At 40.1% G+C, this 23,019-nt stretch overlaps 1 protein-coding gene across 2 annotated transcripts in view; it reads right to left on the reverse strand.

Moving 5' to 3' along the window:
* The window catches only part of LAMA4 (laminin subunit alpha 4), a 150,687-nt gene that overhangs the window by 96,137 nt on the left and 31,531 nt on the right, over positions 1 to 23,019 (reverse strand). For both annotated transcript variants that reach the window (XM_034991869.1, XM_034991868.1), the window contains exons 2-4: positions 18,786 to 18,887; positions 9,956 to 10,080; positions 4,024 to 4,104 (exon numbers count right to left, since the gene is read on the reverse strand). In XM_034991869.1, coding sequence (XP_034847760.1) covers positions 4,024 to 4,104; positions 9,956 to 10,080; positions 18,786 to 18,887 — 308 coding nt within the window. The remainder of the gene's footprint in view (positions 1 to 4,023; positions 4,105 to 9,955; positions 10,081 to 18,785; positions 18,888 to 23,019) is intronic.

A 23,019-nucleotide genomic window follows, 5' to 3' on the forward strand; every position in this document is an offset into this window, starting at 1 on the left:
ATCTCTCTGTCTCTCACTTTCCTCCTCTATAAATAAGGATGAAAATGGTATCTCATAGGATTTTTTTTTTTAAGGTTTAAATGTGTCATTGTATGTGAAGTGCTTACAATAGCTATGTGGCACACAGTAAGCACTCCATCAATGTTACTCTTTTTGTCATCATTGTCACAGTCATCATCTTAATACAAGACAGTGTGGTGAGCTCTATAGTTGATCTGGTGGATTTGGGGGTCTGCAGCTCCCACATGCAGAAGTTAAAGTGTGAGGTGGGGAAAAGGACTTTGGGAAAGAGCCAGCCAGGGGCCAGGGCAGGCTAAAAAACGTGGACCTCATTGTAAAAACAAGGGTGTTTGCACTGTTTTACATGGTACAGTAAGAGGTTAACGTTTTGTGCTTTAGATCAATGTTTCTCAAACTTGTGTGCAGCATGGATCCCTGTGAAAGGAAAAACAGTCTCCTAGAATACCTCTCCTAGAGTTCATCTAAATTATCTTTAAATCTTTAAATAGTTCGAACATAAAACTAGGTAGAGACTAGTTATACCTATGGCTTTTATACATTTTGAAAACCAAAATAAATTTTACAAATAAAACACAAACAAAACTGTGAAACTAATGCATTCAAAGTAATAGTATCAATTCAAGACAATGGATGATGTTTTCTTGTTGCAGCTGAAGGGCTACTTGCAACATGACATGGTAGAGGATTGTGTGAGCTCAGCATCCATGTCCTGCCATGTGTTAGATGATGACTCAGTTTGCTTTGATGTCATGCCATTTGACCTCCAATTGTCTGTAATGTGTCACTGACACACCCCTGGCTGTTACTTTCTCCTCTGCTCTGAGGCAGATCTCCCTTTATTATAAAGTGGTCCTACGGAAAGTCCAGACGTGTTTCAGGTAACTTTTTCCTCAAGATTATCATTGAAATTAAACACAAAATTAAGCAAATATTCACTGGGAACTCATGAACCTCCATGAATATCTGTGTCCAAGGTCACAGATACATTGAAAATATAGATTCAATGAAGCTTACTGCGACAGTTTAACTGGCTGTTAAACTCAAAACAAAACTAAACCTCTGCCAGTCCCAAGGTCAAACACAAAACAAAAGCAGTGAAGGTTACCCCCTTCCCAATGACCCAGCCCTCTCTGGGAAAGCGATCACTCCTTGCACTGCCCTCTTGAAGAGGCTTTGCTTGTCCTTCTATCAGGCTTTCCTTTCTTCCCTTGTGATGAATGGTGTTTGGGTTTGTCTCCTGCTCTAGCCTTGACTTTCACTGAGGACAAGAGACCATGTCTTAGATGTATCATATCCCTATCCCCTCCACCAATCTGCTGTAAAAACAAGGGTGTTTGAGCTGTTTTACATGATACAGTAGGATGTTCATATTTTATGCTTTAGACCAATGTTTCTCAAACTTGTGTGCAGTATGGATCCCTGTGATTTCCATTTTGAGGAAGAGTCCCCTGGATGGTAAGGTCAATTTTTGGTGTAAAAGGCCTCAGTTCATTCTCTTTAAAACAGCAGGGTGTGAGGAAGGGTGGATGGAAGAGAGGAGATGAAGCAGAGAAAGTTGCTCAGAGCGATCCTCCCCCAATGCTGATGACAGGCCTTTGAAGGATGCTTATTTCCTGCACATCTGTTGCTGCAGCCTCCAGTCAAAGGGAATCTAGGAGCAGGTTCACTGTGCTTCTCCTGAATATCAGAGACTCATCTACTTCATTAATTGTCAAAGTTTAAAACGGAAGACCCTTGGGAAGACGTTTAGGAAAAACAGTATGGGCACAGGGAAAGAATCCAGATTTTTCAGCCAAAACGTATGAATCCTGGCCCTTGCCCGCCCCCCACCGCCCCGACTTAGCAGTGTTGTGACTGTGGACCAGGCCCATCACCTCCCTTAGCCTCAGTTTCCTTATCTGCAATATGACAGAATAACACCTGCTCTCAGGGCGGTCGTCAGGCTGAGAGATGAGGAATGTAAAGCAGGGAGGACACAGGAGATAAGCAACAAGGGGCACTATCTAGTTCAAAGCTATCATTTCTGGCTAAAGAAACTGCAATTCAGGGAAACGAGCCAACTTCTCCCAGGCACACATTATACCAGGGAGTGGGAACTGGACAATGGCCAAAGTGACTCGTACTGTCACCAGGCAATTTTTATCGAGCATTAAGTGCCGCGTGCCATACTAAATACCTCACTGTATCACTTCATGACTGCCCGAGGAGGTGAGCATTTTCATTTTCTCCATTCTGGAGATGTGGAAATTGGCACTTAGAGCTCAAATAACTCGCTCAGGAGGATCCCCAAGGGCTGGAGCTGAGATACAAACTCGGCCAGGCTGAAGCAACATTTCCTCAATATTTGACAGCTAGTGCTCTCCCCTTGACCCTACTGTTCCACCAGATCTGACCAAGCCTTACAGGGCAATGGCAGGGCCAGGAGCCTTCAATGTGCACCAGGAGGCTTATCATCTACCATCCCACATCTGAGGCAGGCATGCTGTCTTGTGCTGGGCCCCCTGCTCTCACTGACAGAACCTGGATCTGCGTCCTGGTGCAACTTTGCAGGACTGAGCCTGGAGGGACAAAGATGACTTCACTTCTGGGAGGCCTTGCATGTGGTCAGCAGTCCATCCCAGGGGCCGTCGAACACCCGTTAGCTGATAATACTGCCCACCAATCTCTGTCAGACTAAATGGAGTTCAACCTCAGTCACTGAGGACAAAAAGTTCCATCCCTGGCTGATGAACGGTCCTCTCTGATTCACACAGAGCCAGAAAGTGAGTAAGTCAGGGGTCTCATATTACTGGGTCCTGGAGTAAGAAAATATGGAATGAGTGTGTCACAAACATTAATTAACCAAATCTCTATTTGTCCCTCTCGAAGGATGAAATTCATATGCACCATGGGCCTTCACTTTCCCTCTTCCCTCATAGCAAAAAAAGAGAAAAATCCCTTAAAAAAATCTTCAGTGAAGGAATTATCTATGATTTGTACATTTAATAATCATAATAGCAATGCCCTCCAAGTATAGAGATTTTCTCGGCACCATAGACACTGTGGCTTTTTAAAAAGGGTTCCAGAACGACTCTTTGAGAGGTAGAGGGTGTTTTCTGAGGAAGTGAGATGGCATATCATTCAAGGTTGACATTTGGAGTCCCAGGCTTTTATGCCCACATTTGGGGCAGTGGGGGTACACCACTGGGAGGTGAGCACGTGTAGATGCTGGACCAGAGGCTTGAGAGGTCCCCTGGTCCTTCCCTCCCTGTCTTTACGGCACCCACATCATCTCGCTGCCAACCACATGGAGAGGCTGATGTTAATGCCATTGCTGTTAAAAATAAGAAGACCTTTCTGTGAGACTCTTTTAGCAAAAGCCATTTGATTTGAGAAAATTGAGTAACTGACAGGTGGGGAGGATGGGAAATGTCTCGCCGGGAAATCATGCAGTGGGAAGCTCACATCTTTAGTCGCCAAAGTCTTTCTTATTTGAGCAAAGCCCAGAGCAACTTTAAAAAAGGATGTTAGGTGTAAATACAGATAGAGATGCAGAAAATCCAAACTCTCATGAAATTTGTTTACTTTTCAGGGGAGGAGATGGTATGAAGAATGGACTAAATAATAGGTTCGTGACTTTGTTAGCGTATTGCTTTACTGACTGATAAGAGGATTCTCCCCCACCTATTTTTCTATTGAGGAAGCCTCTCTATTAATTACTGGCTCCCAGTGATGGAGAGAGAGAAGAGTGTTACCAAAACCATCTAGAGAATCTTTCAAAATATACATATTCATTTTCCTCTTCACCTGACCATTTATCCTGATCTGGACCCATGGGGAGCGTATTGTCCCAGCTCTATCTGGGGCATGGGATTCAGGGAAGCCTCCCAAAGGGTTCTGAAATGTAGTCCCCACGCTCTCATCTTAAGACCCAGTGAATGGGAGCATGGCAGAGCTGATGAGTGCAAGAAACAGAAAGTTTCCTTCCACCCACACAGAAAATAGTGAATTATATTAGCCTACCTTTCACAGTTAGGTCCAGCATAGTTTTCTTTACAAATACACCGAACGGCTCCGTTTTTTCTATAGCAGGATTCTGCAAAACTAGAATTATAAGAGAATATTAGAAGTCAATTCCACACATCACTGAAAAGATTGTCTTAACTTTTGATTCAGTCATCTCTACCTTGGTCTCAGTCAAGTTCTAATGGGTGTCATCATTTGCTTTATTTAAATCAAATCTTCTTCCTTTCGGGAAAGTTTAGACTAGCAGGCCCAGACAGAAAATGCCAAAATGCTCATCCATTGGTGAGACCATTTCCCAGATCCACTTACTTATTTTGCCATAGAGGCACTTAATTATTTTTATTTGAAGCAGTGGGAATTTCTAGAATATTTAATGCAAGTCTAAAACACATACTTCAAAGCCAGAAATAAAATAATCAAGTTATTTTATATGTTACCTGTGATTTTGATGAAATGCGAATTTCTTTATTCTCACCATTTTCTGTATATACATTTGAAAGTTGCTCCCTTTTTTTCTGCACTAGATCTCTTCCACTCTTCAAGGTCATGAACCACCTCTAAACTGTACTCTATAATCCCCACTGAACCCAGTTTCTTTGTTGGTACCTTAAAGGTTGGGAATAAAGGGTGCAGGGACTGACTCTTTTGATCAAAGTCACAAAACAAGTACACAAGCAATAAATAGGACCCACAGGAAAAGGATTCTTGTCCATAGAAACCCTTCTCTTGATTACTGTGGTTTTTGTTGTTGTTGTTTGTTTGGTTGGATTTTTTTAGATAATAAAAATATGCACACAGGACAGAAAAGCAATAAAAATATTGTTCAACTATTAAGGCAGCGGAAATGGAATATAAATCTTCACATGTTTGGAAAATTCTACATTGACACATAAATCCATCTATATGGGGGGGGGTGTGAAAAATTTTAAAGACTTACAAATTAATTGGCTTAGGTATTGTGCCATCAACGGAGTGTGACCTGATGCTCTCTCACTCCTGCATGTATTAGCAATTTTACCCTGATGGTCTTTGGAGGGAAGCAAATGGATGTGTTTGCTTTGTTTGAAGACATTTATAAAATCAGTCAGAAAACAATATATACTTTGCCGTGAAATGCAATAGCCACAATTTATTTTTTCTGTCAGTTTGGCTAAAAACATTTCAGCAAAATTACACTTCTTTGGCCTTTATTCTTCATTTTGCTTGTTCTTATTGTTTAGCCCACTTCAAAAAAACACTGTCAGTAAAGAGTCCAGAACGTGGACAAACCCTCACGCATGTTTCTTTGAAGATGTTTCTCCCAGCAGCCTGCCCACAGCTTGAAGGACTGAAGCATCTGCCTGTGTCTGGAGTCGTCTGCCTTTAGCTAATGTCCTGATGCTTCAAACAGATGACATTTTCCTTAATTGGAGTGATTACCGTAGCTACTAGTAGATGGGGAGGATGTCTGGCCAACTCCAAAATAAATAAATGAACTCTGTGCAAATTGTTCCTGGAAATAGCTGTGTGACCATTGGGCTCAGTGGAGGGAGACTCAGAGGCAATGCCAACCATTGAGATTCCTTTTTTGTTTTTTTATCAGCATTAATTGTTTATATTTTGCTTAGGGTAAAGTCTGTTTTTGGCTAGGGAAATGAAAACATGGAATCTTTCTCAGCCCACATTAACAACCATGGAACCCTCTCCAAGTGGAAGGGAGCCTTTTGTTCTTGGAAACCTTTATGGAACCTAAAGAAAAATAGACTCAACACTGTTTGCTTGCTTACCTCCCTCAAGCATAATTTTGTTACTTTCTGATGTGGCTATTGTAACTGGAAATCCAAATCCTGGTCTGGAGGCTCAACTAAAGGATCTCTCAAAGCATAATTTGGATTCCATATTAGGTGACTTTGTGAGCTCAAATAAAAGTCCTGGCACTTTAATTTTTATAGAAAGTAACAATATGAATTTTTAAAAAGCTGAAAGAGGCAATGGGTATTTGATTTTTGATAAGATATTTGAAAATAGTTAACTAAGTCAGTAATAAAGCCATATCAAAGGCTAGAACTTTATAAGATCCAGGCAAATTTGACCTGTTCTGTGACCACAGATTACACCTGTCCCCATATCCCCATCTCAACCTCCCTATTTGTAGCCAGTTTCTTTCCCCAGAGGACTAAGGAAGTAGGACTGTTGCCACCTCAGAGAAAGCAGGTCTCTCCTAGTTCCTCCACACTCCCACATAATGTTCTTTACTTATATGTGGGGGTATTTTTCTTTTGTGTCAATTTTCAGCAGGCTTTTCAACTTTAAATGTGTACTGTTAGAGACCTCAGTTTCCGTATCTGTGAATATGTACCTAACTGCAGAGCACATTCCCTGAGACCTTCAACTGCCCTTTGAACCCAGATCTGCTCGTACACCCAAAGAGCATGAGTGGGAATGGTGATCCAATAGAAACTGTTTCCTCCTTCAAGGGAAGCTCATCACCCAATTGGCAATTTCTCCCTTATTTATCTATTTGAAAGATCCTTCAGAAGAGCTTCTTGATCAACTGAAATACTGGATAACCTAGCTGAAAAGGTGAAGCAGTCATTTGCTTTAGGAGCTTCAAAATGCTGCTGTATTTTGACCTATTTTAATGAAGGCAGGGCATTTTGATTGTTTTGTTCATTGCTGTGACTGGCAACTAGTAGTATATGACTGGCACGTAATAAGTGCTTGATAAATATTTGTTGATTGCATGTAGACAAAACTTCTCAGTCTATAGGAATTAGGTTCCAAAAGTTTCTTATCTCAAGACAGTAAAGTTAAAATTTAGGTAAGAAAGTCTTGTCATATTGATGTGGAAATGCTGGGGTTTGGAGTGAACGGTCAAGAAAGAATTCTTGAGATGTCTTTGGTGCAAATAGGTAGTTTTATTAAAGCACGGGGACAGGACCTGTGGGCAGAAAGAGCGGCACTGGGGTTGTGATGGTTGACTGATTATATACTTTCAAGTTGGGAGGGGGTTAGGGACAGCACAAGCCTCCAAGGAATTTTGGAAACAAGGTTTCCAGGACCCTGAGGGGGCTAGCTATTGTTAGGAAAAGGTCATTTATTACTGTTTAGTAAACCCTCAGTCATGAGACCTTTCGGATGTATATCAGTGGGCCATCTGCTTGGAGGATGATTGCCAAGATGTATCTTGGGGGTAGAGATTAAGGAAGTTTCGAAAGTAATTTCTGTATGTTTAAAGCAGATTCACAGGATCCTGAGGGGTCAGGATAATGTTAAGCTAAGACTGAATTTTGTTTGCCTTTAGGAACGTGTCAACATCAAGGCAGCTGAGCTCTCAGAGGAAGGTCACTCTGGTTTCAAGGACTTGTCAGTGGGCTGTAAGTAGTATGGATATTTAATTTTTTCTTTTGCCTTTGTTTCCCACATCAGCATGAATGGGGCAAAAAGTGCAAAAGCCAGACAATACAATTTAGAGGATTGCCTTTCTAATTCATCTTTAGTTTCAAAAGAAACTGCAGCTCAGAGCTTATAAACCTGCTTTGAGCAAATGATGCTACATAGCATCTTCGTTTATATCGGAGAATGAGGGGAACCTCTTATTGGAAAGTTGGCGGTAGGTATATTTAACAAAATAACTGTAGCATGGCCAGAGAGCGGTATGCTGAACATCTCATCAGATATGGTTAAAACTAATGTTTGAGAGTAGAATATTAATGAACGATTAAAGAATATACCTAGATGAGGCAAAGGGAGCTCATAAATCAGGACACACCTGGGTGAATATAACAGAAAATTTAATGTTTGAGGTTTCTACTCTCCCTCTCAATACCATCCATTTTGCACACATTGTTGATACCATGGGACATGAAAAATCCAAAGTAAGGACTGAAGCGGTTTAGTGGTTTCTAAAGAAAAATGGGGGCTGTGAAACATTTGACTTCTTCACTGACAGACTCATCAGAGGATTTGAACAAATCACAAGCTTTTAGGTGAAATGTTAGTTGATATTGGTGTTCAATTAAGAAAAAAATAGGGGGAGAATTCGTTGTCATCTTTGTTCTCTTTATAAGAAAGTGTGTGTGTGTGTGTGTGTGTTTGTGTGACATTCAGGCCTTTTAAAAGTTAGCTATCAACTAAATATTACATCCAAACACTTAGAACATTGCCTGACACAGAGTAAGCAAAATACTAGTGTTAGAAAAAATACAAAGCATGTGTTCAATAAAGCCAGTAACCAGCATACACTTTTCTGTCTGTAAGGCACCAACTCAAATGCTCCACACACATATCCTAGTCCAACCCTATGAGGCAGATCCTTACAACAACTCACGGAAAAAACCCCCAAGATCCGGAGTAGATAAAGGAATAAATAAATTAGCCAAGATCTGAATCTAGTCTCCTTGACCCCAAATCCCATGGAAAGTGAGACATGGAGAGAAAGTATCTTGCCTGAGATCACATAGCTATTTTGTGCCAAACCACGGATATGAACCTAGGTCCATTACTCTTTCTACTTGTGGTATAAGAAAAAATACATATTTGGTTTTTGTCCGGGTTCCTGGCACAGAGCTCCTAAAGCTCTTGGAATTTCCTGAGTGATAAGACTGTCTTTTGTTATTCAGAATGAGCCCCTTTCAGGCAGATTTGAGTTTATGTTAATGAGGTGACTCTTGATGGGCCCCTAAGTAGCTTCAGGATGGGGGCTGGTCTGTCAGAAGTGGAAACTACTTGGTTCCAGGGTTGGAACTTTGAACCCCATCCCCTTCCTCAGGGAGGAAAGAGGGGATAGAGATTGAGTTCCAATCACCAATGATTTAATCAATCATGACTATGTAATGAAACCTACATAAAGTTCTTAAACAACAAAGGAGGTTTGTGGAGCTTTAGGGTTGGTGAACAACCCAGAAATGCATAGAAACTCTACTCCCTCCCATCTCCCCCTCCACACCCTGCCCTATACATCTCTTTAATTTGGCTTGAGTTATATCCTTTAGAATAAAACTATAATTGTAAGTATAGCACTTTCCTGAGTTCTGTGAGTCATTGTAGAGAATTACTGAACCTAAGGCAACCCCTGAATTTATAGTTAGCTGAGCAGATATGCGAGTAGCCTAGGGAGCCCATTTGTGGCTGGTTTCTGAAGTGGGACTTAATGTGTGGGCTAACTAACTCTGGGTAGTTAGTTAATGTCAGAAATGAAGTGATTGTAGGACACTCACTTAGCTTCAGAGAATCAGAGAAATGGTTGATATTTGGAAAACCAATGACCACTACACCATTTTAATTCTATGTTCTGTCATTTTTAAGATAATAAAATGGCCAGTCATGACTTGACTATTGGATTTATACATATTATGCGCCTGAAAAGAATTCCACTCTTTCCATTAGGATATATGTCTATTCTCTTTAACTTCTCACTCAGGTCAAAACATAGCCAGAAGCGAAAATTAGTTTTCTTAGAAATCTTTTATGAGCTGATGGGCCTAAAGCATGAATTCTGTTTATCTGTGTTGTAATTCTGATTGAACAGTTTGCCACCACATGTAGGAAATCCTCTACTCTGTGAGATTAAGAGGAAACACTGCTACGAAAAATACTGGATTATGAGTCTGTTTGCATTACCAGTTGTGATCTCCCTAGGACAAGGGATAGCCAAGAAACTAACCTTGCTTATAAAATCCTTAGAGACTCCATTGGGCTTATGATGCTACCCAATATTTTGGGAACAGAGTCATCACCCATACCACTTATGTTGTTATGCTTATGTTTCCCTGACAGTGTATTTAGGCTAAAGAAACTTTCCTATATCTTTTCCCATCTCATCTCAATATGAGGTACTCAGTCTTTCCACTAATGTGGGAAAACCTGAGAACTCTGGATGGAGTAAAAATGAAAAATACATAATTAAGGGGATAAGCAGCCGAAGAGAACCTCTTCTCTCAGAACTTACTTGGCCATTTGGGGTAGGGGACAGGGACATGGCTGGCAAAACCGGGGTGGTCCTCTGATGGAATCTCCGATATAACCATCTAGACATTTCTCACAGTGCTCTCCTGTCGTGTTCCGCTGGCAGTGCTGTGAGGTGAAAGATAGGAAAATTGAAAAAGACACAAAAGAAATGCTGTACACCACGTATCTGGGAACCAAACAGTACTTGAAGGAAAGGGGATGTCAGGCTGATGGAATTGATTGTGTGGTCAGAACTGGTCAGCACAAAAGAGCCATGTTGGCCCCAGTCAATCCTAGAAAGTGTGGACAATGGTGGACGGCTTCATCCTGAACTTCCGGGTGTTGCACTAGCAGCCTAAGGAGTTTGGAGTTTGCATGCAGAGGGCATAATTCATCATCAGGCTGATTTTTCTGCTTAGGAAGCTTGGTCATCTTTCAAGATCTCTAGTAGGCCTCGAAACCTCTAGGAATTCCTTCTGATGTCCCCTCCCTGATCCTTCACCCCATTCCACTACCCACATGGTACTATTATCGTCGGCTCCCAACCTCAGCAGCCCTTCTGCTACATTATGCCTCTTAGTACTGTACTGCCACCAACTCCAATAGAGTAGGTACTCAGTAGAACAGAGTCAACTCAGCAGTGACACGTTCATGGATTAATTTCTGCCTGGTACTCTCAAGAGGAAGTGATGCTAGTCTGAGAGTTTTCTCCAACAGGACTGAACTGGATTGCACAAGGCAATGCCATTAGCACTGTAATATTTTCATCTTTACGTTCACCAGAGTGTCTAAAAGTTGAATAGGACTTTCAGTGAAAAGTTATGCCATTAGAATTAGAATGTCATCCAAGAGGCAGCCTCCTGTTTGATCCATTCCCTTAATAACATCTATGCACAAGAGCTTCAACAGACACAACTGTTTTCAAACAGTGCTCTGTGGAAGAACCTAAGGGAAGGCAAGGTGGAGCAGTAGTAAGGTGAAGTCTGAGCTCTTGATTTTTGTCTTTGTGTTCTATGGTGAAGTTCAAAATAGAATAACAAAACAGAATGAAGGCTCCAAACATTTTACATGGGTTAACTAATTTAATTCTTATAATAATTCTAAGGTAAGTTACTAGTTTTTACCCCATTTTACATATGAAGAGATGGAGGCACAGAGAGGTTAAATAAATTGCCCAATAAATTGTCACACAGATGGAAGGAGGCAAAAGTGAGATTCAGACTCAGGCAATCTGGCGCCAGCAACGAGGCTGTTAATTCCCATATTATACCACTTTTCCAATGTGTTAGACAAAAGGCTCCTTTCCCCAAAGAGTCATAAAATGACTACATTAGAAGGTGTCATACTATTTTACCAACAGTTTGGACTTCAAATCAAAAGGGCAGTGTTCTAATGTGGGCAACAGGCTATCATGGTTGAACGCTCTTTGGGCATTTGGTCAGCCATTAGGTATGGACAATCTTTGGCCCCTGATTAGAATTATGTTAACAGAACAGAATTTAGAGGCCAGTTCAGAGTGCCTGACAGATCAATGAGAAACTGAAAAATAAAGTATGATGTACAGACGACAGGTTGTTAACAAATATGTCCTCCAGTTCTTAACACTGTATCTAGAACTAAGTCAATCTTCAAAAAATATTTGTGGGGGAAAAAAGGAAAGAAAAAGTGGGAAAGGGTGAATTAATGTCTGGAGCACATAGAGGAAGGTAACATGGACGCAAATCAGCTCAAAATCAGTGGCAATCTCACATTCCAGAGAAAACTAACAAGCCTTGCCCAATTACCAGGAATCTAAGCCATAAGCAACCTGGTATGGCTGCTCATAGGCTGAGGTCAAATTTGTCTGAGTCCTCGTTGGACAGACGAAGCCCATCTGTGCAGAAGAAAATAGGCTTGTTGGAAGATGTTAGGTCATTCTTCCTGCCTGAAATGCCTATTAAGCTGCAAAAAGGAGCTGCCTCCTTATGGCTTGTTGGGTGCTTTGGACTCCTTGTCAGGGCTCTAATTCTGCCATGGCAACCACAGGGAAAAATTACTCTCCAGGGCAAAACCACCAGATCTCCTGGACCTCTAAATGCTCAGGGTGGGAACGCCGACTTTCCTCATCTGCCTCCCTTTCAAGGGTTTGTTAGGGAATTCCCTAAAAGGCACTGATGTACATTCTGGAAGATTGGCAGAGATAGTTAGCATTGGAGGCAGGGACAAAGGGCCCTACTGCTTCTATTTTCTAGCCGGTGGACTTTGAACAAGTCACTTGACTTTTTGGGTTTCTATTCCCTATCTGAGAAATGAGAATCCAGTTGAGATGGCCTGTAAATTTTCTTCTAGCTCTGAAAACTTTTACTCTGGGATTGCAAATATGCCTTGACCTTCAATGTTCGGCCATTTAAAAAACTAAAAAGAGAAATGACAATGATAAATAAGTGTGTCATTGAGGGTGGGGGGAGAATTTATTTTTTGATAAAACTGACCCCATTTAAAAACAAAAAAGCATTCTGAATCTTTGGCCAGTTAAGAAAGCTACAGGGAGACAGTGATGGCAGATAAGTGGATAGGTGTGAGGAATGGCATTTGGGCATCAGCTGTGGTTCTTCACATGAGAAATGCTGTCTGGATAACTTGGCCACAGAACCAGTTTAATGGAGGAAGAAAGCCTAAGAGGATCAAGTTGGCCTTCATGTGGTTTGTCACATGATTAGGCAAGACTATAGTCTACCTAGATCTGTGATTCCTATGTCTACGGAGGTCAAAACCATTCTCCTAATAATACCAAGATTTTATTTATCTTTTGGACTCTCATTTTCTCATGTGTGTAAGGTAAAGGCTGGGGCTTCTGGGACTACATGACATGGACATATCACCACAGATATGAGATCCAGCTGTCTTCTCTTAAGCCAAACATGAACCATATTTTTAATTTGTAAAGTATGTTTATATTTTATAAAAGCATATTACTTATGGTAATATGCAATGGGTTTATTGCTATTTTCAAATAAATTAAGAAAAACTAGAAAAACTTTCAGTTTTAAATTCCCTTTTAAAAAAGATTTTATTTATTTATTATAGAGAGTGAGGTGTGGGGGCGGGTAGTGGGGAGAGGCAGGGGGAGCAGAAGAGAGAAACTCAAGCAGACTCTGTGCTGAGTGCAGAGCCCGATGCCAGGCTTGATCTCACGACACTGAGATCATGACCTGAGCTGAAACCAAGAGTAGGTCGTTCCACTAACTGCGCTACCCAGGCACGCCCCTCCCCTTAAAGATCTATTTACAGTTTTATTTCAAATGCAGTAAATATGGATAATTAATCCCCACAAACAAAACTCTTTGGCAACTTGAATAATTCTTATGAGCGCAAAGGGCTCATGAGACCAAAAGTTTGAAAACTTCTGGTCTGTCTAGATCAGTGCTTCTTAAACTTCATGGTATATACCAATGCCCTGGGGTTCTTGTGAAAATGCAGATTCTGATCCAGGATGTCAGGGGTGGGGCCTGAGTACCTGCCTTTCTAACAAGCTCCCAAGTATCACCGGTGCTGCCAGTCTAGACTATACTTGGAGAAGCAAGCTCTAAATGGAAACACCTAGAATAAATAACACTGTTTGTTAGTTCCTCAGCATTGGGCCTGAGCCTGAGTGTCTAGCATAAAGAGACAGTACATTTTACTGCAGTGAAGAGTGACCCAAGTGTCTCATAAATTATAAAATTAAAGGTTTTTGCATTTGTTAGTTTGTTATTTTACTAATTCATTCATTCATTTAACAAGCCTGGATTCAGCTGGTATCATGACAGGCAAAGAGTTGTGACTGTTATTAAAATGAAGAAGACCAGATTCATTTATGTGTCATTTTATGAAAAAGACCTGGTTCCTGCCTTTGAGTAACTCCCAGGCTTGTGAAGGAGACAGAGAGGCCAACAAACAATGATATAATGTGTTAAGTGCTATGACTGAGGTATGTATAAAGAATACACCTACTATGGGGTGAAGAGGAAGCAAAGGTTCTGGCTTTCCCTAAGAAAGTTGGAGAAGACCTAATGCAGGTGATGACATTTGAACTAGGCCTTGAAGGATCAGCAAGAAATCCTGGGTAGAGAGCAGGGGAGCACAAATTCAGACACAGACTCTGCACATACAGAGTTAGTTTTGGTGGCAGTGAGCAGCTCAGTGGGGCTGGAATAGAAAGCCCTAAAAGATTTTAGAAAGGAGAATGCCTTGATCAGGTTGAAAGGTGTCTCCATTGCTGGTAAGGAAGACAGATTAGGGGAAGGAGAGTCTGGAGCAGGGCATGATGAGTCATTGGGAAGTCATGGCTCTGGTCTGGGAGGGTTGCTGTGGATGTGAATTAAGGCAGTGGGATGGCAGAGAAGAGAAGAGGCTTTCTCGGGGGTTGAATGTTGGGGAAGAGGAAAAGGAATTGATGAAGCATCTGGGACATCTTAGTATTTGGCAAATGATACTGTCATTAATTGAAATGGAGAGCATAAGAAGAGGAACCCATTCAGGGTTAGAAGAAGAAACATGAGCAATGTATAGGGAACTTATCGCGTTCAGTTCCTATGTTCTCACATGACTGGGCACAAAGCAACAGAAGACTCTGAATTCTTCGGGTATACAATTTTCTGACTTTGTTTCAAAACTTCAGTTAGCATGGAACCAAATCCATCCCTATTTACAAAATTTTGGGGTTTCCAAGTTGCACTATATTGGAAAATTGTCAAAATTTTGATGTAAGAATTATGCACTTGATCTAGATACCAACTTTACAGTTACAAGTAAAACAGGAAAAAGAAGTCTCTATAACTCCATTTTTTCTTGCTCTGGGACATTAATGAATGTGCTGGTTTATTAATCACACATATTTAGTCTTACAGGAACTTACATTGGTTGTTTTCTGTCTTACACACATAATAGAGTTTGAAAAGCATGGGAAAAATGCTAGTGTCTGCAGAAATTAGAGATGTAATATCTTCGCTTTCCTGAATGAAGTTTTAATTAGGCTTTGAGAGTAATAAAAAATTCATTAGCTTTCAATATATTGGATTACTTCCCTTTCTCCATTATGCTTAGGGTGGGGTAGAAGTCCATTTGAATATCAATATCTTTTTAACTACAAAATTACTACAGGCAGTTGTAGAGAATTTAGGGAGGCATACTGTAAAGTAAAAAGAAAATAAAAATCCATCCATGTTTCCACCAGCCAAATAACAGCTTGATGGGTGTCTCTTTAGATTTCAATGATATTTTTGCTGTTCTTTTAATAGTTTTAAATCTGAGTATTCTTATTCAATTTAGAAAAAAAAATTTCCTGCAATGCTGGGACAGACCCTGAAATCATTTTAATTTTTCATTTGGTTGTCACTGAGCAGATAGGGATTTTCTACATGTGTTTCTCTGTGTTGAGAAACACATGTAGAGGCTCCCATGGTCCTCATACCTTGACCTTTACTATATTGGTCATGTCCAGAAGCACTTTCAAGTAGTGTTTCTGTCCTTCAACCCAACACAGTGGAAACCACTTAACCCAAATCCTAGAATAATGTCTGGCACATAGGTGGAGCTCAAAAAAAAGAAAAAAAATGCTTATTTGTTAAATGGTTAGATGAAATCAATAGACCAACCAATCCTTAATCAAAAGGAACCTGAGGAGCTGTTTCTATGGTAAACTTCAAGTCAGATTTTCTCCACTCTGGTTCTGGTCAGTGGGCTCCTGGCTTTCTCCTAATGATGAGAAGATTCTTTAGATGGGAACTGGCCTTAGTCAAGGCCTCTTCTTAATTCTCTGTACCTAACCTATAAACTTGGGATAAAATATGGGTTATTAGGGACCAGACATTCCTACTACCAACCATTTGTCTGCTTCTACCTGTTTCTTCCCCCAATTCCTTTCTCATACCTCCTTCTGGAGCTTTCCTAGAGAGTCTGCCATGTCCACAGGAGTTGCCTGGCCTTTGTGGCCCTGTCTGGCTGACTCAGCTGAGAACACTTTCCAGTGCATTCTAGTTCTGATAAGATGCAAGGTAGCTTTTTGGAAACACCCCACACATGTTAGATTTCATTCATGAAGCCACTTTTCACTTAGCCACTTTTCTGCATTTGAAGAGTTAGTATCCCTCTTGTGAAGACAACTCTAAGCTTCTTTCCTATGTCTAAAATGGTAGCCTAACTTTGTCTACTCTTTATTTTATTGTCAAATGGCTTAGTTCCTTAAAATCAATCTGTAAAATATAAGGTCAAATTGAAATTGGACATTGGAATGGAGGAAGAATTAGAAACACCTGGGGGAGGGCAAGGTGGAGGGAGGCATTATAAGCCTTCAAAATAAAAACAAACTTGAAATGAAATAAAAGGCCTTTTAATTTTGGCTGTGTGTGGAAGATGGGAGAAATGAGTTAGGCAGGCAAACGATAAGAACTGATGGAAACCCAGGCCCACAGTCGGCTGCAAGGAAGTGTTCCTCCGAGTCACTGCTTCTTCTCTGGTGCCCTGAGAACCAGATGAGCTGGGTGGACGAGCTACAGGGCAGGAACTGATAACCGGTCCCACTCCACCAGGAGGCCAGAGCGGGGATGCTAAAGGAAATAGGAAAATCTGAGTTTGATTACAGTGGGACACCACTGGCAATACATTTACCACCTAAGTGACAAAATATTCTTTCTATGTTGGTAAGCCTCTCTGTTCACTACTTACATTTAATTCAATACAAGTTACATCCTTTTTTTGTCTTTCTAAATTAAATTTATAAGAATATACATATATATATTTAGCTCTGGGAGATAAGATTGTGGGTGATTTTCACTCTGAATTTCATGTACAGTACATAGCTGTATTGTTGTTTTGTTTGTTTTTTATATTGAGCATATATTACTTCAATCAGGGAAAAAAGCTATTTCTATCTGTGTAGAGTTGGGGTGGGGGGCTCACCATTAGGATGAGTAAGATGGCTATTTCTTTCTTTCTTTTTAAAATATTCTGTGGTGGAACAAAGTAATTGCAGGAAGATGGGCAGTTTCCTTGAGTGGGCATAAGAGTTTACACCCCAGTCCATTCCCAAACTTTTATTAGAACTTCGTATGCCCAGGAGCTATGAAGGAATCATGTGAGGACCATCCTCTCAGAACTCATGTCTAGGTCATAGATAAAACCACAACAGTTCCTATTTTGAGAAAGTCACAGTAAGAAGAGTGGCTTTGTCATAGCTCTTCACAAGGACTAGCAGGAAGGACTTTTTAAAAATTTAATTTAATTTAAATTTTTTTACTATGTTCAATTAACCAACATATAGTACATCATTAATTTTTCATGTAATGTTCAATGATTCATTAGTTGTGTATAATACCCAGTGCTCATCACCACTCATGCCCCAGGAGGGACTTTTTGCCCTTCTATTTCAGTCTTCCATCTTAGTGGCTTCCTGATTGCAGCTGATGGGTCTGCCAGTCCCTATTGCCTTCTATTTCAAAAAACCAGATAACAAAGAGCCTTTAATTGGTCAAATTATCAGAGATGTACATTATTAGTTCAAGTGCATCCATGGGATTTTCTTTTCAAATGTCACTGGGATTAAAATAACAGGAAACCGGAGATGGAAGCATTAGAAAAGGGTAGGCTTCGGCAGCTGCGTGTGCCTACACAGCTACAGAGGACATCCTGGATGTAATGGTTATTTAAGAAGATGGGGGGAGGGGGAAGACAGAAACACCAGGACTAAACAAACACTACAAAGAGATGGCCGTGTCCAGTGTTTGCCACTACATTCTCTCTGTCTCTAGAAAAGTGGCAACTGCTGGGTTCCAAGTAGATGAAATATTCTAATTTGCACCTTAATGTAATGCATCTACAATGGGTAAAATAACACCTCCGTGTGCACACCTTGGAGACCACTTACAATCAAAATGATCTGCTTAATAGGGATAATTATACTAATTTTCAGATAAATATGGTGTATTTAATTAAGAATTCTTGTAGTTTATGCAAAAATACTCTTGCAGTTTTGGAAAGCCTCCTCTGCCTCATAGGATCTTGAAGAATCTAATTTTCCTGCCGTGTGGTATAGCTCTTGAAGGAAAACATGATCATAGGGCACAAGTCTTTAGAAATGCCTCCTAGGACTTCTACTAAAGCCATTTGTAGTAAATATTTCAATAACCATTTTCACGAAGCTGTCAGTCCATTCAGTGAACACAGAAAAGTTACGGCAAGCCCTTTTTGCTAGAAGGCTCCCCAGTATCCTCCACAAGTCTCTCTGATACTTCAACAGAAGAACAGTTAGTTGGGGAATTCTTTCCAGTTAAGGGAAAAAAAGTCTTCTGGGGGCTGAAACACAGAATTACAAAGACCATAAGGCCAAAGTTTTCATTTTTATTAGCTATTTGGTTCAAACCTTTTTTTTTTTTAAACAAATCTTGATCTATAGACCCGACTATCTTAAGTTGTAAAATAGGCTATGAAACAACTGTTTTATTCTCCTGGTTTATGTAGATTGAAGCCAAACACATGGCAAACTATACTATTACAGAGGAATTTGGATGGATGATTTCCTCCTCTGTGTACAGTTTTCAATCCCTTCACCCTTGGCCCTATGGTAGACACCAGCTGCCGAGGGTGCTAGGTCAGTTCCCTCTAGGGGCACATGCAGCGTCATCCCTATGCCTTGATGGCCACTTATAATCACCAGTAGTTTCTATGACGTGTCTTACAGGAAAAGGTGAGCATAAAAAGAGAGCTTGATTAGCTCTTTCCTAGGGAGCTCAGATGTGCAGGAAGAGTATTTGATTCCCGCTGAAGATGCAGAAGCCCAGTGAAGTACATGAAAAGTGACAGGTGCCCCGACCTACCATACAGAATCCAGAGCCGTCCAAGCACTCATCAGAGTTACCGTTGCAGCCACAAGGCATACATTCTCCGGACTGGGCGAGAAAGAATCCAGCACCACATTTCTGAAACAGACACAACAAAAATATTGTCTTTATTGAAAAGACCTCTTTTGGTCAATTTTTTCTGACAAGATTAAGAGAAGATGCTTATTAAACAATCTAAGTATTTCTTTACAAAATGTACTAGAATGAACCATTTATACTGCGATTCAGTGATGTATATTAATTTTTTTGGTTATATTCCCCTCCTTTTTATTTTTTTAACTTTTCAGGGGAATAGGAACATCTTTAACACTGTCCTAATATTATAAGGAAGAATAAGAAGATTTTCAGGAACAGCGAAGGAGAAAGGAATTTTCTAATGTTTTCTAACCAAACCAAACCAAACCAAACCAAACCAAACCAAACCACGACAATTGGTGAGGGTGAGGAATTGCTTCATGCCCCCTATAAATAAAGACTTACGGTTTCAGAAATTACTGGCTATAGCATAACCTCTCAGAGATGGATCTTTCATGCTTGGGCTCTTAAAAAATGGTTTCTCTTCAGATCCTAACATTTGAAAGGGAGGGGCCGATAAGTTAATGAGTTCTTGTACTTGTCAGGTCCTGTGTGAGTGCTGTTCCTATATTTCACTTATTCTCATAGCTCTGAGGAACACATTATTTTCCCTCATTCTCGTGATGAAATCATTAGACCCAGAGGTGCTAAGTGGGTTGTGGTGATGTTAAACCATCTTGAGATGCACCTGTCAACCTGCACAATGATGAATTGCCCCCTGCCAATGTCCTTTGTGCTCCAGTTGAGAAACTTTGCAAGATTGTTCCTGGTTTATGTGATTGGAGTTGTGAATATGTATTTTATGTTTCTTCAGAATGTCTTAATGATGCAAGGCGGCAATGGCATTAGAGACCTGGAAGTCCACTCCCTGCCCGTCAGACAGATTCACTTCTAAAGAATTCCAGACAGATAAGGATCTGGGTTGTTTCCACAAACTTACAGAGTAGATTTCACATCACCCCCTCCCCCCATTTCATTGACTCATTGTACTTTGTACTATCTTGATGACCAGGAAATTTTTCATTCTATCTGGCTGAAGTCCCTCTGACGGCTATGCAAACCCATTTCCTCTTGCTTTTTTCTCTGTAAAGAAAGAACCACTGGACACTATTCACAGTATAAAAACACCACCAGTTTGGACCCGAAAACTAAAATCTAATATATTCAATTGGGAGGAAGTTGAACAGAGAATAATGGCATTTGTCCATAAAGACAAGGCAAAGAAATTCCATCTTTCTAAGTGAGAGAAAGTAAGGCAGAGAGGGGACCGATTTCTAATTTATATTGGAGAGTTTGTGGTTGATAGGAAACCTTTTTCTCAATTTCCATTAGGGACCAATAGAGAGGGGAAATTGCTAAAACTGCAGCAAGAAGCATTTAATTTAGACCACCTAAGTTCATGTGTTTTTGAATTTTGTTTCAAAATATAAAAAATACTTGTTTGGGGCACACCCGGCTGGCTCAGTCAGTGGAGCATGCGACTCTTGATCTCTGGGTTGTAAGTTCAAGCCCCACATTGGGTGTAGAGGTTACTTAAAAATAAAATCTTAAAAAAATACATGTTTTAACTCTGATGCAGTACACAGATATACATATAATTATGTAAATATATAAGGATATACATATATATCAGAAAAAGATTCACAAAGCAATAATTAACCTATGTGTCATGTACCTTAAACTTCTCTATTTTATTTAAAAATATATCCTTGTTATAAGACATAAGATTGATGCCACATGAGTGTGTTGCATCCTGCAGTTTGACATGAAGAGGGTTTTAATTATCAGAGGAATGGATAAGAATAGCAAGGGGCCTAGTATTAGTTATCTCAGTAGCTTCCAAAACAGTGGTTTCTGTGATCTCTAACTGACCAATGCATGGACATGTGGGGAACCTCTCATTCAGGAGTTCTGACAGAGGAACCAAAAAAATCTGTGTTTTTTATAAAATAAATATTATATTTAAAAGTTACTTATTTAAATTAATGAATCCTTTTACCCCACCCCCCGCTTTATTGAAATAATAATTGACATTTAACACTGCATACGTTTAAGGTGTACAACGTGTGATTTGATATGTGTATATATTGCAAAATGATTACCAGCATAGCTTTAGCTAATACCTCCGTCATGTCACATAATTACCATTTCTTTTTTGTGATGAGGACATTTAAGATGTACTCTCTCTGCAACTTTCAAGTATATAATACAGTATTATTAACTATAATCATTGGGCCATGCATTGGATGTTCAGAACTTGTTAATCATTAATCTTGTAACTGGAAGTTTGTACCCTTTGATAACCTCTCCCCATTTCCCCTGCTCCCCAGCCCCTGCGACCACCATTCTGGTCTGTTTCTGTGAGTCCCAATGAGTGGGGCAAAGACTGGAGGTGTCAGGAGGGGAAAAGCATGCTGGTGGTGGCAGGGAGTCTGGTAGTGATGCCTGGAAACAGAACGTGAGAAGATCTACTTGTATCATCAACTATAGTAAGGACCTGCCTCTGGCCCAACGTATCAAGTTTCAGTAAGGGTGCTCTAAACTGATATTAGTTCAAGTCTTTTGGGCATTTTTGCTGCTCTTTCATCTAAAGAAGACAAAGAAAATTAAGATTTGCCCTGAAAAATGCATCATTTTGAATATGACAGCAGTTAATCCCTTATGTCCTTGAGGGCTTAGCTAAATCAAGAGATTCATATTCAAAGAACAAAAATAAAATCACACAACACAGAAAAAAATCCCAAATAACCATAGCAAAAAAAATTTTTTTGATAAATTCTGAATTTTAAAATAGCTTTAGATGTACAGAAAAATTACAAGGATCTGTTTTTGTTTTTTATTTATTTTTTTAAAAGTCCCCTGAAGATTTCAATGTGTGATTAAGAATTGCCCTAAAGCATCTCACAGTGCCGTGTTCATATTAATTGCTCCACAAATGCTTGTGATTTCAACAGTTTGGACTAGGATAGGAAATCTGAAGCATATGTGCTGTTGGAAACCAATGGTTTATGCTGCTAATATACCTACTGCTCCCTGCTAGGGCTGGATTTGGTCTCCAATCTTTTTCAACATAGGCCAGGCAGCCACTGCCTAGACTGGACTGTGCTCAATGAAATCTTTATGTTATGCCAAGTTTAGGAGGTGACTTCACCCAGAGAGTCTGTCATTATCCACTTACCCATTCCCCAGGCTAAGGCTCTGACCTTGTGTGAAATGGATTTGGCTCGTCTCTTAAACTGTGGGAGATGGGAAGAAAAAGGGAGCCAGGGACAGGGTCACGTGGAGCACTCTGTGGAGAGGATGAGGTGGGGCGGAAACCTGGCCAACTTCTTTCCTTTTGGGCGTTGTACACCTGAAAGATTATATTTTCTAATTCATCTGTCCAGAGGGGAGCCGCCATTTTTAAATTTGTGTAAAGGCACCATTCAGGTTAATGGAAGCCTTGGGCATGGGTGCTTCTGATACGACTACTACATGCACTGGATATCTTGGACCCTTTGTGTTGCAGGACCTTAGAGGATTTCTCAGAATGGCAAATAATTAAGTGGTTCAAGAGAAGTTTGAGTATCCTCAAGGAAGAGCTATATCATGTTGTTCCTCTTACGTAGAAATGTTTTGTCATGGCTCCAGAACGTTTTGTTAATTTTCCCTAAATCTCTTCTTGAAATTCTATAGGAACTGGCCAAACTGACCTTTGTTATAATATTAAAAGGCAGATAATTTCAGGAATGAAAGCAGAGTTACTTTTAGTTTTGTTCCTGGTTAGCAATCTCTTGGCTTAGTGATTCTAAGACCTGTGTTATTTAGAGACTTTGAAAGCTGAGTGGTCTTCCCACAGAGAAAATTAATGTCCGCCTGGTTTCTTTTGGAATATTCTCCACAATTTATTAAACGAAGATGGTGTTTATGTTTATATATGTGTGTGTGTGAGCAAGAGAGGTGTTATAATCAATTTTTAGATGACATTGAACACTTTTGCCCATGTGAGAAGACCTGACCTATAGCATACAACTGTATAAACACATGGGTAGCTGAACATGGGAGAGCATTCAGAGGGTTTATACTGCCTGGGATGGTGCCTAGGCCTTATAATAATAATAATAATAATAATAATAATAATAATAATAATAATAAT

Source organism: Mirounga leonina, unplaced genomic scaffold (assembly GCF_011800145.1).
Source record: "Mirounga leonina isolate KUSES-001 unplaced genomic scaffold, KU_Mleo_1.0 Mir_53, whole genome shotgun sequence".
Lineage (NCBI taxonomy): Eukaryota > Metazoa > Chordata > Mammalia > Carnivora > Phocidae > Mirounga > Mirounga leonina.